General features: G+C 37.5%; 1 protein-coding gene and 1 long non-coding RNA gene across 2 annotated transcripts; one reads left to right on the top strand and one right to left on the bottom strand.

The window, feature by feature from the left end:
* The first annotated feature begins 12,464 nt into the window (after positions 1 to 12,464).
* LOC145116166 (uncharacterized) lies at positions 12,465 to 14,510 on the top strand. Its single transcript, XR_013711898.1, has 2 exons — positions 12,465 to 14,197; positions 14,280 to 14,510. It is a non-coding gene; the product is annotated as an uncharacterized LOC145116166 (long non-coding RNA).
* Positions 14,511 to 15,801: 1,291 nt separating this feature from the next.
* On the bottom strand, positions 15,802 to 17,947 carry LOC145112557 (uncharacterized). The gene is made up of 7 exons (XM_079048709.1): positions 17,588 to 17,947; positions 17,238 to 17,349; positions 16,923 to 17,135; positions 16,684 to 16,826; positions 16,333 to 16,534; positions 16,048 to 16,289; positions 15,802 to 15,969 (listed from the first exon to the last, which is right to left on the bottom strand). The coding sequence occupies exons 1-7, from the start codon at positions 17,945 to 17,947 to the stop codon at positions 15,802 to 15,804; spliced, it is 1,440 nt and encodes a 479-aa protein (XP_078904835.1).
* Positions 17,948 to 18,234: the final 287 nt, after the last annotated feature.

The following is an 18,234-nucleotide window of genomic DNA, read 5'->3' as shown; positions in this document are numbered from 1 at the left end:
ATATCTACCATTGGCACATATCATTTAGCTATACAAGCTATCTCTAACGTTAGCCACAAAGGCTATCTCTACCATTAGCCACAAGGCTATCTCTACCATCAGCCATAAAGGTTGTCTCTACCATTAGCCACAAGGCTATCTCTACCATCAGCCATAAAAGCTATCTCTACCATTAGCCACAAAGGCTATCTCTACCGCATATCACACATACATACATATCACACAACTCTACATAGCAAGTATACCAACTATCATAAAATGGGACGTCCTTGGTGCCTTAGACCCATTGGTATGGTGAGAAGACTCACCTCTGAAATGCTGAACTGGTAAGTTGAAGTCAGATATATCCCACACGCTGCTCCTTCTCAACTTCCCATAATCATCAAGTGATTAGCTTAACACAATCCCATAAATACCGTCAAGTCTACCCTGGACAAATTCAAGGTCCACCGTCAAGGTCAACAGTCCATGTTGACCTCAACTCATCGAGTATAGCCAGCCACTCGCCGAGTTCTTGCTTAACTTGTCAACTCGCCGAGTCACTTGAGTGACTCGTCGAGTTCCCTAATGTTTACGGCCGTAAACACTCAACCGCAAACCCCTGGCCGTAAACCCTTTCGCCGTAAACTCCTTGGCCGACTCCTTGGCCATAAACCCTTTGGCCAACTCGCCGAGTTGATTATAGAACTCGGCGAGTCTGTTTAGTCCTACTCGTTTTTAGCCTTTACAGTGGAAACCAAAGCTCCAAATCACAGATCCAACCACTTATGGTGTAGTTACTAGGTAAAGTTGCAAACTTTATGTGTTATGCAAAGCATCCAAGGCTAGAAACACCTAATAAAAGATTGACAAGGGACTTAGAGCATAAAGGGGGCCAATACTTCATAAAGTTGGAAACTTTAAGTCCCTAAAGCCCCTGAGATATGCAGATCTAAAGCTATATGCTCATAACAAGCTCAAATCCAAGAATGATCCCAAACCATGCTAATAATGGCCATAAACTTTCATAGAAGGAAATCTAAGCAATGAAAAGCCAAGGTTTCTACTTTATGCCTCAAAGTAGCTGCAACACTGGAGGAAATCCCAGATCTACTGCCTTCCATTCGAGTACAACCTCTTCAAGCTTCAAGTTCCTCCCAAAAGAGCACCAAGAATCACTCTCCAAACTCACACACACACTTAAAGAGAGGGAGGGCACAAAGTAGGGTTTCTCTGGACAAAGGGGGAAATAAGGGAGGCTGCAAATGAGACATAAGTCCTTTAAATAGGAAACCAAGCCCTAAAATTTAGGGTTTCCTTTACAGAGCCTTCCGACTCGTCGAGTAGGGTCGAAATCCCGTGATCCTTTGAATGACTCTACTCGTCGAGTTGGAGCTCCCAACTCGCCGAGTCCCGGCACCAAAACCCTAAAAACTTGCATCCATTAAGCAATTCCTGGAACAGGTGTTACAAGTCTCCCCCACTTGAACTAGACTTCGTCCTCGAAGTCTTCCGTCGTAAAAGTCTAGGTATTACTCTTGCATCTCCTCTTCCGGCTCCCAAGTCCATTTGGAGCCCCTTTGGTGCTGCCATTACACCTTTACCAATCTTATTTCCTCATTCCGAAGACCCTTGGTCTTCCTATCAAGAATCATAATCAGCTTCTCGATATAGTTCAGGCTCTCACCTACCTGAATGCCATCTAAGTGAAACGACTGTGGACTCGTCAGTGACACACTTCCAAAGCTGAGACACGTGGAAGGTGTTGTCAATCTGGCTAAGCTCCTCTGGTAGACCCAAGCGATATGCCACTTTACCCACCCGGGCCGAGATCCTGAACGGGCCTATATACCGAGGCCCATGCTTGCCCCTCTTCTAAAACCTGATAATCCCTTACCAGGGCAACACCTTCAGCAACACGAAATCCGAAAATGAATGAATTCCTTGCAACCTAGTCACACCTGCTCCATCTGAAATCTGAAGTCTCGAGATGGTCTGTCTCCCTGACAGACTGCCCACATCGGATCATCATCGAACTGGTTCCACACGAAAACCAGTCTAAATAGAATACTTCCCACTCGCAATACCTTGAGGCTTCCTAATGAACAAAGTCACCTATCAACTACGACCAACGAATAACAAGAAAATCCTCGCACAGACCCCAAATCCCTGAAATTGCTCCTACTCCTCTTGCTGCCATAGGACTGCTTTCCTAAAGAATATTTGGGGACCCCCTCTAGCCCCAACCTGTCTACCAACTATCCGAAACACCGTACACCTACCCGTTTGCTGAGCCAAACCACACTTAGCAGTCCCCTGCGACCTCCGAAGGATACCTCGTCTAACCATAACTGCCCTATCTCCTTCCATCCGACTGATCAATCCGATCGTGATAGGCTGACAACCTACCGCCACTGAATCCCACGCAAAAGGCGGATACTACCAGAATAGTTGTAGTCTTACATCATACCCGGTCTCCTTCGACCCACCGTTTCCTGATTCCGACATGTCGTGGCCCTATTACAAATAGAGCCACCCGAGACACATCATAATGGATTAAACCACCATCAAACCAACTCGTTCACCAACCTGGAATTCTGCCCTCGATGCCCTTGTCATATAGATACCCCGCATCCCATCTCACTAAAACAAAATCCTGAACGAATTCCGATTTAGGTTCCTGTCCAAATCCGAATTGTTACTCCGCTCCTATCAAGAGTTCCTCGAATCGGAATTTGCATAATGCCCCATGACTTCCCGTCATCCTTTACTCGACTGGTTAATAAATACCCTTAGCCGATTCCCTGAGACTTCCAGTCTTGCACCCGGTCCAACCACCAGGTTCTTATGAGATCCTATAACATGGCTACCCAGCCGCAACCCTACATAAACATGCACTACTTGACTACAAGATCTTGTATCACAAGATGCAACCCTTAGCTCAATAGTCTCCACCAGTTCCAATCTAGAGTTCCCACAACCACCCGGCTCGCCCCCGAATAACTGGTCGGTCAATCACCTCTGGTTCTGATCCTAACTAAGCAGTTGTTCCCCCACAACCCCGCGAACTAGCCTATCTTAGTCAAAGCCACCTGAAAGAATCCGCGAACGCTACGGCAGCCCCGCAGTCTTAAAACACTCCCTACCGCTAGTGAATACTACAGCTCCCCTGTAGTCTTACAACACTCTCTACTGCTAGTGAATGATACGGCTCCCCCGTAGTCTTATAACATTTTCCACACTATCCGACTGCTAGTGAATAACTCTTCTAAAACAACACGACTCTCGAAAATCAGCTAACACTTCTTTAATCCCAATGATACCAATGACTCTAGCTGCCCAAACTGATATCATACTCAGATACCGAAGTGCAAAGGTCGGATGCTCCAATCAAAACTTCAGTAACAACTCTCTCTCCCTTTGTCAACCCCGAAAGCCTTTCCAAACATAATAGCTAAGGTTACTGAAATCTAGACATAATTCCCTCGTACCAACCCTTGAACAAAACCCGACCATTCCCAAAATGATACTCAAACACTGGACAATCTGCGATATACAAGAAGACGACCCCGTACTATTCCTCATAAAATCATGGCATGCAGATGGCATTTAACTCTTCCTGAAGGTACATATAACTCAAGCACAACCAGAGATAAGAACCAACTATACACCTACTCACGCTGGTTAGGAGGCAAAATGGTATATATACCTCGCACCCTTGCCTGAAGAAATTCCGATCTCTCCTGTCCGATCCTGCAAAGTGGGGCCCTTCTCTGCTGGGCTTCGGCTCTACCCTCTCATCCATTGGTGATCCTCAGAATAGCCGGAGTGGATACACTCACCGCTCCTCTCTGATCTTCAGGTGGTCGACCTCCTTGTCACCCACCCGCCCACAATGATAATATGACGGTCTTGCCCCTCCTATGGGCAGTCCCTGCTGACCTGGCCAAAGCTGCTACACCCGTAGCAATCCAGATCATCGAAAAAAATCTGACAACGACTCGGAGCAATCACGGTATATACGGGACCCGCTCCACGAGATATGTCCGCCTGAAGATTCCTCAAAATTCCTCGGCATGCTGGCTAGCATCTGACAACCCTTGCTAACACAGAAAATAGTAGAGAATCGAACCGAGATCCAACTTATCACCATTCTGAAGCAATGCAAATTCCCGATATCCATTGGGAATGGCCGAAGATAACATATCGGCAAACATCTGGAGGAATCCTGACCACCTCCTCCTGAGTTACCCCTGACCATCCTGAGTACATGATGTAATACTTTATTCCGACCCTAATGACAATCCCAACTCTTTGAACGAACCTCCATCGTGCATTTCTCCACAAGCGTTGCACTGAATCCGGCCCCAATGGCCTCTCAAAAGCTGATCTAAACTTCTGGATCTCTTCCCGAGGTCCTCCATTAAATTCACATGACCTCAACCTTTCTGCTCGAGGTACTTCCAATCAATCTTCCATCCTCGGGTTCTGGAATCCATAACATCCCGGGTCTCGCACCCTCACCCACCCACTAGTTCAATCGTCACGACTACACTGCAATAATTGGAGCAACCTCGGCTCTAAACCGGGCTACAAACTATCCCTGAGACTTGGTCTCCCATCCTGAATGTGCAATCGATCGCACCATCAATCCTCGCCACCTGATACAAGAGATCCAAGGCGAACTCAAAATCCTAGCAGTCCTTCCGCTAACTAGCTCTTCACCGGAGCCGAGACCAAACCCTGGTCCCTTCCCTTACGTGCTCATCTGAATTTTGCACCGCATCTATCCCCATGGTCCAATCATAACCAATAATTCTCCTTCCTAGGCTTCTTACATTCTCCAAGACTTTCCCCGATTCGAGTATGGATCCTGTGCTTTCAGTAGTACGGGCCCAATACTACCTACCACACCTATCCCTACTTTCCTATGGAATCATCATGAAACCTCTAAGTCACCAACTCCCATGATATACTAAATGTATGATAAATAGCGACACAATATCCACCGAAGCACCTCCTAGGCTCCCCCTACGTTTCCAACCTCACTGAACCGCCCTACCAACTCACTGGAGCATATCCTAGGCTTTCCTAGGTTCCCAACCTCACCCTGCCCTCAGCTGCTGAAAGATTCCCATTAAGTTCGACCAACTACCTCATGAATATAGTCACATACAACAGAGGTCAAATAATCCTTCGAGTAAAAGATTCAACCTTAGAACGGTTGGACTTAGACAAGAGTTGCGCAATAGGGTCAAATCCATCCCTCTTAGATTATTTAACTTGTATTGTATGTGACTTAACCTATTCACTTAGTAGTTGATCCACATCACTAGGAATCCCACAAAGCACAAAGCAAACAGCATTCAGGTAACAGTAAACCTAACCAGTATACACTAGACAAGTCAGTCTATCCACACATACAATCCGCAAGCAGGTAACACCTGTCACTAACCTTATCCTAGGCTTATCCTAGGGCACTCTCCGACCCACAAACTATCATAGAACATTCGGCCCATATACCACAACTCATGCTATCCACATCCATCCATCCTCACTGTCGGCTGCCTTATGCATGCAAATTATACATAGAACAGGATCCAATAGACTGTCGAATAATAGACTCTAGCCTAGGACCACAACCATATGAGGAACATGAAATAAGTCTAAATCAATTATTCTAAGGCTATAAGATCCTAACCGTATACAATTTTAAAAACATACACGTAGCAATTACCAATACCAATAATCATTCTCAATCTAGCATTACATACCATATCAGGTCAATCTACCGCTGACTACTCAGCACTAGCATGCAAGTCTACCAACTCATATATCATATAAAGGCATCTCTCCTAGCCCTAACTAGCATGCGAATCTCAGATTCATAATCAGATCATAACAGGTAACAATTGTGGGTATTCTAGGGAAACTTACTTGAGCTCGGCTGATTGCATGTGGCACACCCTTTCTCGTCTTAGAAAACCTTTTCCTTGAAAACCTTTTCTTTTGGAAAATTTTGAAAACTTTACAGATGCCTAGTTTGAGTCCAGACACACTCGAAGGTATCCCCGAATCCCTCAAACTAAGGCTCTGATACCAACTTGTAACGACCTAAAAATCAGGGGTAAAAATTTCATTTTTAATCCAACCCAAACATAGATACCATTTATTCCAAACATTCCAAAACAGTTTTAATCAGAAACCTTTATCAGAGTTCATCCCAAAATCATTCATTGCGGAAATCATAGGTATGTGCACTGCGATCAATCCGAGCCCTTCATTTCCCAATCGATGAAACCTGAAACCAAAACTGAAAACCGTAAGCACAAAGCTTAGTGAGTCCCCCAGAGCATACCCCACACACAATCCACATAACACATATCGTATTAGCTGTAAAAGTTATCTCTACCGTTATCACATATCAATCAGCTATAAGAGCTACTCTACCACGTATCACATATCAAATAGTTATAAAAGCTCTCTCTACCATTAGCACACATCAATTAGCTATATAAGCTACTCCTGCCACATATCACATATCACATAACTATAAAAGTTATCTCTACCATTGGCACATATCATTTAGTTATACAAGCTATCTCTACCGTTAGCCACAAAGGCTATCTCTACCATTAGCCACAAGGCTATCTCTACCATCAGCCATAAAGGCTGTCTCTACCATTAGCCACAAGGCTATCTCTACCATCAACCATAAAGGTTGTCTCTACCATTAGCCACAAAGGCTATCTCTACCGCATATCCCACATCCATACATATCACACAACTCTACATAACAAGTATACCAACTATCATAAAATGCGTCGGCCTTGGTGACTTAGACCCATTGGTATGGTGAGAAGACTCACCTTTGAAATGCTGAACTGGTAAGCTGAAGTCAGATATATCCCACACAATGCTCCTTCTCAACTGCCCATAATCATCAAGTGATTAGCTTAACACAATCCCATAAATACCCTCAGGTCAACCCTGGACAAAGTCAAAGTCCACCGTCAAGGTCAGCAGTCCATGTTGACCTCAACTCGTCGAGTATAGCCAGCCACTCGTCGAGTTCTTGGTTAACTTGTCAACTCGCCGAGTCACTTGAGTGACTCATCGAGTTCCCTAATGTTTGCGGTCGCAAACCCTCAACTACAAACCCCTGGACGTAAACCCTTTGGTCGTAAACTCCGTGGCCGGCTACTTGGCCGTAAACCCTTTGGCCGACTCGCCGAGTTGATTAAATAACTTGGCGAGTCCCTTTAGTCCTACTCGTTTTCGGCCTTTACAGTGGAAACCAAAGCTCCAAATCACAGATCCAACCACTTATGGTGTAGTTACCACGTAAAGTTGCAAACTTTACGTGTTATGCAAAGCATCCAAGGCTAGAAACACTTAATAAAAGCTTGACAAGGGACTTAGAGCAAAAAGGGGGCCAAGACTTGATAAAGTTGGCAACTTTAAGTCCCCAAAGGCCCTGAGATATCCAGATCTAAAGCCATATGCTCATAACAAGCTCAAATCCAAGAATGATCCCAAACCATGCTAATAATGACCATAAACTTTCATAGAAGGAAATCTAAGCAATGAAAAGCCAAGGTTTCGACTTTATACCTCAAAGTAGCTGCAACACTGGAGGAAATCCCGGATCTACTGCCTTCCATTTAGTACAACCTCTTCAAGCTTCAAGTTCCTCCCAAAAGAGCACCAAGAATCACTCTCCAAGCTCACACACACACTTAAAGAGAGGGAGGGCACGAACTAGGGTTTCTCTGGAGAAAGGGAGAAATAAGGGAGGCTGTAAATGAGACATAAGTCCCTTAAATAAGGTACCAAGCCATAAAATTTAGGGTTTCCTTTATAGCGCCTACTCGCCGAGTCGAAGCCTTCCGACTCATTGAGTAGGGTCGAAATCCCGTGTTCCTTTGAATGACTCTACTCGTCGAGTTGGAGCTCCCAAATCGCCAAGTCCCGGCACCAAAACCCTAAAAACTTGCATCCATTAAGCAATTCCTGGAACATGTGTTACATAATGTGCTTATCGTTTAGTGCCTAGTTGTGTTAAGTACTTAAAGGCTTAAGAATTACTTTATATAAGATAGGAATTAGCATTCGAAGTACCCTACTCTTGATGGTTGATACAGTATAGAAAAACTCTATTCTTGAATTTTTTCTATCATCAACTCCCTAATTCCAAGTGGGATGAAAGTCTTTAAAGGTTATCTCTTAAACCTCCTATCTCAGGGCCTTTTGCTATCTCAGGGCCTTTGGCAACTTTAAGTCCGCAAAGGCCCTGAGATATCCAGATCTAAAGCCATATGATCATAACAAGCTCAAATCCAAGAATGATCCCAAACCATGCTAATAATGCCCATAAACTTTCATAGAAGGAAATCTAAGCAATGAAAAGCCAAGGTTTCGACTTTATACCTCAAAGTAGCTGCAACACTGGAGGAAATCCCGGATCTACTGCCTTCCATTTAGTACAACCTCTTCAAGCTTCAAGTTCCTCCCAAAAGAGCACCAAGAATCACTCTCCAAGCTCACACAAACACTTAAAGAGAGGGAGGGCACGAACTAGGGTTTCTCTGGACAAAGGTGGAAATAAAGGAGGCTACAAATGAGACATAAGTCCTTTAAATAGGGTACTAAGCCCTAAAATTTAGGGTTTCCTTTACAGCGCCTCCTCGCCGAGTCGAAGCCTTCCGACTCATTGAGTAGGGTCGAAATCCCGCGATCCTTTGAATGACTCTACTCGTCGAGTTGGAGCTCCCAAATCGCCAAGTCCCGACACCAAAACCCTAGAAACTTGCATCCATTAAGAAATTCCTGGAACATGTGTTACATAATGTGCTTCTCCTTTAGTGCTTAGTTGTGTTAAGTACTTAAAGGCTTAAGAATTACTTTATATAAGATAGGAATTAGCATTCGAAGTCCCCTACTCTTGATGGTTGATACAGTATAGAAAAACCCTATTCTTGAATTTTTGCTATCATCATCAACTCCTTAATTCCAAGTGGGATCAAAGTCTTCAAAGGTTATCTCTTAAACCTCCTATGATCGTTATTATCTTTCTAGTTCATGTATTTGGATCCTCTTGGTGGTTTTGTTAAATTGATATAAAATAAACTAGTTATTTTAAAAGTCTTCCGTTTTCCATTAAAAATGTTTTTCTAAATTAAGATCGTATTTTGTTATAAAAACCTATAAGTGGTATCATCTATTCTTCCTTAAATCTCTAAGGAAAACAATACGATAATACTTTGGACACAACATAGCAATATGATAGTACTATGGGTAAACACAGTAGTAAAATAGTAGTTTGGGTAAACACAACATTACGATAGTACTTTGGTCACAACAAGTCACAGCTTATTATTTTGCAAAAACTTTTACTAACTAATATTTTCCTATTTGACTAGGCATAAGAGTAAAATAAAACTTTAGGTGAGCACAACAGTATGATAGTACTTTGGGTAAAGACAACAAGTCACAACTTATTATTTTGCACAACCCTTTACTAACCTATCATAGCCTCTCATATAGTATTTCGCCTAACCCTTTCACTTCCCAATCATATATTAAGTATGATTAATATACATTTTAATCAAGTAATAGTCATATCAATTTACATAGATATATTAAGGACAACTAAACAACACACATAACATTTAAGCAATTAGAATATTTGTATCTATGTGTCAGTTGAAAGTAACTACGCACTTACTTGTTAAAAGTGGATGACTAGTGATTCGACAATGCTCCACTTAGCACCTAGACTTTTCGTTTGATGTGACCTAGGTATGATTATGACTAAGTCTTAGTCTAATATTTGACGAATGATAGTCTAGATTCAACAAAAATCCCAATGTCTACATCAAGATCTATCAACTAAGGAGAAACCATGTAAGATCATATTGGAGGTAGGGTCCATTTGGTATACAGAGTATACACTTTAAACACGTCATTAAATATAGTCTAGACAACACCCCCCCCCCCCCCAAAAGTAGATCAAATCGTATAATGACTTGGAATCAATGATAAATTTAATTTATAAATTCATAACAACGACTATGAATATAAATATAAGCTACATTAAATGCAATATAAATGTAGCTTAACATACAAAGATTTTCCTGAAAAAAGTTCGGAAATTGCATTGGCAGAACCCCGGCCTGATAGATACTAATGTAGGGAACTCAGGGACCTCAATTCTTGCCAAAATATCATGAATACTAAAGAATTTTTGGGCCAAACACAGAGAAATTCGAGACAGAATGTATGGGAGTTGTGAGGGAAGTGAATGGGATTGCTGAGCTAGGGGTAGCAAACCAGTATTTTTGGGGCAGCACCTTAACAACTTAATTTACAAAAACAAAAAAAAAAGTTTTACCACAAAGATCCGCCATTAGATCTTGCCCTTATGTTGATGAAGCGTTTGATTGGCAAGCTAATGGAAGATCTCACGAAAAATATATGAAATGCTTATGGGAGCTTGATTCGTGTGGGCTTCCAAGGTCTGGTTCTTCAAAAATGTTTGTTAAAAAAAACTTTTGTCATTGATAGATATATAGTTGGTTGGTTTATTTCCTAAAAGTTGTTGTTGAACTTTATTATATATATATATATATATATATATATATATATATATATATATATATATATATATATATATATATGATCAAATGTTTCTCACATCTATTGTGTGTTAAATGCACCAATAAGAATTTATTAAAAATTAAATTATTATTTAATCAAATAAAGATAGATTTTAAATGATTTCGATAATTATATGTCTATTAAATGATATCTATATTTATAATTCTTTTTTTATGGAAACTAATAAATTCTTTATTAATATCAACAATAATATTCTTTCAGAATGAATTCGCATCTACTTTTTCATGTATAGGTTCGTATTTTGTTTCGTAACCGAATCACTCAAAATACAACAAAGTTGTCTAGAACATGGAGAACGAGAGTGTATTCTAGTAGAATGAGATTTATTCTAGAAGCATGAGAGTATATTCTAACAGAATGAGAGTGTATTCTAGTAGAATACACTCTCGTTCTTCATATATTTCATTCAACTTTGTCGTATTTTAAGTGAGTAGGTCCATTAACAAACACGAACTCATATATATGAAAACCTAGATGCGAATTTATTTCGAAAGAATGTTGTTACTGACATTAATGACAAACTTAATTAGTTTCCATAAACAAGAGAAGTATAATCATGGATATCATTTAATATATATAAAATTATGGAAATCATGTAATATCTATATTTAATTTAAATAATTATTAAATTTTAGTAAATTAGTATTGGTGCATTTTAGCACACAATAAACACATGAACCTAGTCCTATATATATATATATATATATATATATATATATATATATATATATATATATATATATATATATATATATATATATATATCAGTGTTGCAGAAATCAGCCTAATCGGCCGATTAATAGCGAATCGGACCTCCACCGATGAGATTTATTGCTAATCGGTCAATATAATCGGGTTTGGTCAATACAGGTCAAAGTTGGAATTAATCGGACTTAATCGGACCTAATCGAGTTTGGTCAACGCAGGTAAAAGTCGGACCTAATCAGCCCTAATCCGCCCTAATCGGACCTAATCGCCGATTAATCGTTTATTTTGTAGGATCAAAGTTAGATTTATAAATATTTGAATAATTTTCTTGATAATTAATAGTCTCCGATTAATTCCCGCCTAGCCGAATAATTCTGAATCATTAGTCCACCGATTAACAACCGATTAACGATTTCTGCAACCATGATATATATATATATATATATATATATATATATATATATATATATATATATATATATATATATAGTATGCTATATTATAAAGTATATTAGTTATATCTTGAGTTTTAAGAGGTATAAATTACAAAGCTCTTTGTACGTATTAATTATGTATAAATATCATTAATACTTGGAAAAAGTTTGAAATGTTGAATTAAGGAATGGTATTTAGAAATTTAATTTCGAGCAAAATGACAATTTTAAAATATTAAAATTCTTGTATATAAATTAATTTAAATTTCTTAAACAAGACACTCATATTAATTAATTTACATTAAATGTATAAACAGACAATATTAATATATAAGGTTTAAATATAAACATTTTATTTAAAGGTGATAAATTTTTTTATTACATAATAACTAATAAAAAAATCTAATAATTATTATTCGTAAGAAAATTATTCACCAAAAGAGTTATTTATGGTCGCCGCTTTGCGCGGGCACCCTATATATATATATATATATATATATATATATATATATATATATATATATATATATAATCTTGAACAGAATTTTAAAAAATTGGTGGAATGACCGAAGTTTATTCCGTAGTGCGTGTAAAGCATCTTTCTAAAGTCTATATAAGGATGACAAACTGTGCTTCTTACTTGCATATCAAACTAGATGGTACTGTCAATTTATTTTAAATGCAATGAAACAGTACTTCAGTACTTGGGCCTTTAGCAGTGAAGCTTTGTACATATAGTGTCCTAGCTTAAGGATTGCATATGTCTAGCAACGAAACTATCCATATGTTATGTATATCGCGGCAATCTATAAAGGTGAAGGGTGGTGACAGAAGAGAGTGAGCACCCATGGACTTTCTCGCAAATAGTACGTTTTCATGTGCTTGAAGCTATGCGTGCTCACCCTCTGTCTGTCACCCCTGCTATGTTTTTCTTCCAATCTATCCATATCTTTACTGTCTGTTTATCTTGCATGTCTATAATTAATATATAGTACCATATAGTTGCATGGGGTAAGGGAAGGAGCGGTGATTGAAGAGAGTGAGCACAGATGGGCTCTGCTTGCATGACATACGGAGTCATTTGGGAGAATTTGTATGCCTGAAGTAATTATGCGTGCTCAGGCTCTTTTTGTCAGCTGTTTTTCTTTTCTCTCTTTCTCTTTCTCTAGTAGGATCAGAGTGCTTGTTTTCTGAACATATATAGTGATTCATTGCAGCATCATGTGATCATTTCATATTAATTATCTCTTTCCGTGTTTTAATGGAGACGTGACCAAAAAGCATTAAAAGTTTAATATCAGCACGTGACCAAAAAGCATTAATGGAGTTGCGGAGGTACTCTATATATCTAGATGAGATCTAGCTTACTTCCTTAAAAAAACGAATAATCTTTAGAAAATCAAATACATTGAACGTCTTTTAATTAAGTTATTATCTGTAACCGCCAATCATTCCTACTGTATCTGGCATTGGGGAAAACACGTGATCCGCAGATTCCTCCATTCTTCTAAACTTTCTCTGTTGGGCGCTTCACGGATGGTCCAGATTAATGCACCAAGAAAGATTCCTAACGCATTGGAAAACGGCCAACAAAGTGAGTGAGAACACAGGTATGTTTCTTGAATTGTGCAACATGGGTGAAACTATGTGCTCGCTCTTTATCTACTCCAAACCACTCTACTGCACCTTTATAATCTCTATTTCTTCGTATTATTGCTATATACTAATAGGTTTCTCATAATTGACATATTAATTTTTGTTTTGAACACTTCTAAAAGAAAAGGATCGAATAAGAAATTGAACGAGTACTTCCTCCACAACACCAATCAAAGTTTTCGTCCTATAATTTATACTATAGAGCAGCAGGGTCTTTCTTTTTTAGTTGGGTACATCCACCATGCAAAAGTTCTTTTCTACTCAAATATTCTGTTCATTATCATTTTGTTACTTATGAAAATTACACGTTTTTTTTCACTTTTTTCTGTCAAATTAGGGTTCCAGGTGTAGTTTGAATATATTTATAAGAGTAACGTTTGCATTATTCTCATATATTTGTGTTTGAATGCACTAGCATTATTCTTTTTTAGTTGAGTTACATTCATGTGCCCTAAATAATACTTTGAAGTATATAAGAATATTGTATATATGCTTTTCATCTTCTTCCTTAAGCCATTATATCAGGCCATGGTCTATCAGCGTATGGTGTATGTTTATGACTAGGTACGTTTAGGATTAGGGGTGTTTGTTAGCTAGCCACTTTAAAAAAATAAAACAAAAAGTTAAAGCGAGACTGCATTATCCCATCCTAACCATTAACCCTTGATCAAACCAGCAAGATTTCAACTTGAGACTGCCCTATAATGACGAGCCTAAGCCTTATCCGGTGAGCCATTAAGGTGATGGTTTCTATTTCAATTATAGACGTTGTATATAGAGTTAGCATGTCACAAGTTGTTTATATTTATAATATGTACACAGAAAATCAAAGGACTTCTTAACAGCATCAGATGTTGGCGATCGGAGGTTTAGTTTCATCTCGTCTGAGGCAATAGATGGAATTAAAGTAGTTTGTAAGCACAGATTAAACTTTCCGTTAAAGAAAATGTACACAGAAAAGTGAATGTGAAAGTTGATTATTTTCATTGTAGAAAAAGGAATGATAATATATACCGGTGTAGGTGCTATTTGGCCCTCACATAATTCCACTAATTCTATTTGGTTAAGTATACATTTAATACCAGCTCTTAGCCTTTTACGGGCTCAATATGAAAGCATTAAAAATCAAACAATTTTATTTACATCTTCATACATAATATATAATATAAGCAACAATAATGATAAACTGAAACCATACATTTAAGAATCTATATATTATGAGTTTATGACTTCCATGGTTGGGGAAGCACCATGCATCATTCCCTCACTGTCCAGTGGGGTACCAAGAAGCTATTAGTCAAGCTTACTATTCAGTGGATGAATGTGACTTAAAGATTTCATTAGAAGTATATGGACAGAATAATTTGTTCCTCTATTTAGGCAAATCAACAAGAAAAGAAAAAAAAAAAAAAAAAAAAGGTTAAGCTGGTTGTTATCATAGATTCACCACCAAATGATTATATTCAGGCCCAGTGGATGAAAAGGACTTAAAGATTTCAATAGAACTTTATGGTGCGGAACCTATTAACCAAATTATTATCATAGATTCACCACCAAATGCTCATATTTTAGTATTAAACTTCACCATTTTAAATTTCGTGCTTCATTTATTATGTTTTTGATCTTATAAAATGAGTTCATAAAATAAAAGACAAATTGTCCTAATATGTTATTTTGCAAGTGTTTTCATGATTTTTAACAATATATTTAATCATGTTATTTTTAAACATCTATTTCGTGTATAGTGTTTGAAATGAATTATTCAATAAAAATATTGTTGTTGAAGTTTGAGAAATAGGAGTAAATATTAAAATATGTAAGTTGATACCTATATTACTCAGAGTCGGTCCTAAGGATTCAAATGTCTAGGACGAGTCCGAAAAAAAAGGTCATTCGACCTTAACGTGTAAAGAATAAAATTACATAAACTATTTTTTTTAACTAAGATAAATTTTAAAGCAATAAACATATCAAAATCAAAGTATTTTAATGAGTAATTACATATCGTAACAGCTAACCGACGACCCGTGAAGTTTTCTTAGCATTCTTAATAGCAAATTGGTTGATCAACTCTCCGTAGTCTATACTATCTAAGATTTCGTTCTCGATAGATATCATTGCCAAACCGCTAAGTCTTTCTTGGGACATTGTGGAACGTAACTAAGATTTCAAAAACTTCAATTTCGAGAAACTCCTTTCTGCAGATGTCACTGTTACTGGAATAGTCAACAATATTCTATATGCAATGCATGCATTTGGGAAATAATCAAGTTCTTTCAAAAACTTCAAAACATCTATTGGGTTGCTAAATTCATTGGTTTCCAATGTCTCAAATAATTTCAAACTACATATAAAGTTCTTCGGCATCAATATCCGATCTTTTTTCAAACTTGAGTGTTTTTTCAAGACGATGACAAGACGACTTAAGATCTTTATCTTCAATTCCCCTCAAATTATGTTGAAATAAAAAACGAAATACTTTGTCATACTCTTTGAATTGTTCAAATCTTGTCTGAAGAGATGAAATAGATTGATCAACAATGTATAATAAATAATTGACTCTTAAATTCTCTTCAGCTGTTTATGAAACTTCTTCGCTACTTGAACTCTCATCAAACAATTTTTTACTTGGAATCAAACGCTTTTGTGGAAATATTGGATCAATACCCATTTCAATAGCAATCTTCTTAACTTCATCAACCGCTTTTGAAAAACCAGTTACTCTATAATCCTTGAAGTACCCAATTAATTTGTTTATTTCTATAATAGCATTATCAAGATGCATATCATTTGCTTGTAACTTTTTACTCACAATATTAACTTGGTTTAATACTTGATACCAGATAACAGTTGATAAAAAAAAATTCAAAGTCACCATGTTCCTTTTCTGCTAGTGAAGTTGCTTCACTTGCAATTGCAGCATCATTATCTTTTTCTACAACTTGAAATAAAGCTTCACGTACATCAACAAGTTGCAGTTTAATAGGCTTTACACTCTCAACCCAACTTTCCCAACGAGTTTGACACAATGACTTAAGACTCCAAGCTTGAACATTTTCTTTCAAAATTTCCCACCTCTTTGTAAAATTTGCAAAGATAATGTAAATACATTGAATGAGTCCAAAAAAGTTATTTCCTTTAACACACTTGTTAGCCATATCAAATAATGTTAGATTAAAGGAGTATAAAATTCTATAGGATTTAGATCTAAAAATCTCTTTTGCACTCCTTGGTGTTTTCCTTTCATGTTTGCTCCATTATCATAGCTTTGACCACGCATAACATCAATTTCAAGACCAAGAGATTTTAACTTCTCAAGTGTAATATCAAATAATCCTTTTCCGGTGGTAACATCAACATTCAAAAAACCTAAGAATGAGTCCTCGACAGTAACAAAATTATATGAAAACTTTAAATACCTCACTATTATAGTCATCTGTTCTTGGGGACTTGAATCATGAGTACAATCAAGTATGAATGAGTAGTACTTCGCTTCCTTTATCTTCTTGATAAGTTCTTTTTTAATTTCTTCAGCTATCAAAAGTATTAGTTCGTTTTGGATCGTGTGCCCAAGGTAATGCACATGAAGCTCGTCACTTGTGATCCGCCGTACATGCTCTTTGATGACCGGGTCAAACTCTTCCAACATTTCAATGACACCCAAAAAATTTCCATTACCTGTTAAGCACAATTAACAAATAAGAAGTGGAGTCAGTCATAATAATTAACAAAAAGGTGTTTGGTGGAATTGGAACAAAAAAAAATTCAATTTATAGTTACCTTTTTTATACAACTTTTCATTTGTTCCACGAAATGCTAAATTATGTTTCGCAAGAAACTTCACTACTACAATGATTCTCAAAAGGACTTGTTTCCAATAAGCTCTTTCTTTCTTGAATTGCTCGCATTAAACTTTATCAATTGTTTCATTCAAGTTCAATCTTCTTACGCATATTAAACCACTTCTTCCTATTTGTGAGATGATCCAATGAAATTTTATGTTCTTTATCTCTAGTGGTAACATGGTGCCAATCTGAATAACCTTCATCACTAAATTTACCTTTTGAAATACCTTTTCTAAACACTTTACAACAGAAACAAAATATCATGTCGAGCTCTTTCGAATATACTTGCCATTCTCTATCACACTTCTCCAAATTGGATAAAGTTCTTGTGTATAAAGCTGCAGAAAACCGTCTACCAAATTTATCGTAGGGACCATACATAATACTAGTATCTCTTTTAGGACCTCTCTCGACCAAAAGTTTAATCACCTCGTAGTTAAGTTGTTCCCACCTTCTTGGATCATATATATTAAGAATCTCTTCAACATGTTTTTCAACGTGCTCTTCAACATGCTCTTCAACGTGCCCTTCAACAGGTTTTCTATGAACAAACTTATCTCGAGCATGAACATCAACCTTTCTTTTTTCTGCATCTAGTTTTCTCTTTTTACGTTTTTGAAAACCGGATGGTTGTTTAGACTTCATCACTACAAGTTCAATATTTTCAATTTTCAACATTCAAGTTACATCAACCGATAAACATAAATGATAATCTCATAATCTAATTTAAATTTCTAATAAAAAATTAACATACTTTTATTTCTCATTAACATATTATGAATTCTCAATTCTCATAATCTGATTTCTTGTTTCAACATTCAGTTTCGGATAAATGATAATCTGTTAATCTAATTCAAGTTCATTAGTTCAACATTTAGAAAAATTAGAAAACTAACTATAATCTGTTAACATTCAATATTCTGTATTCACAT

This window comes from Lactuca virosa, chromosome 5 (genome assembly GCF_052849685.1).
Source record: "Lactuca virosa cultivar CGN04683 chromosome 5, Lactuca_virosa_CGN04683_v6, whole genome shotgun sequence".
In the NCBI taxonomy this organism is placed as follows: domain Eukaryota; kingdom Viridiplantae; phylum Streptophyta; class Magnoliopsida; order Asterales; family Asteraceae; genus Lactuca; species Lactuca virosa.
This window is presented reverse-complemented; position numbering and strand designations above follow the sequence as displayed.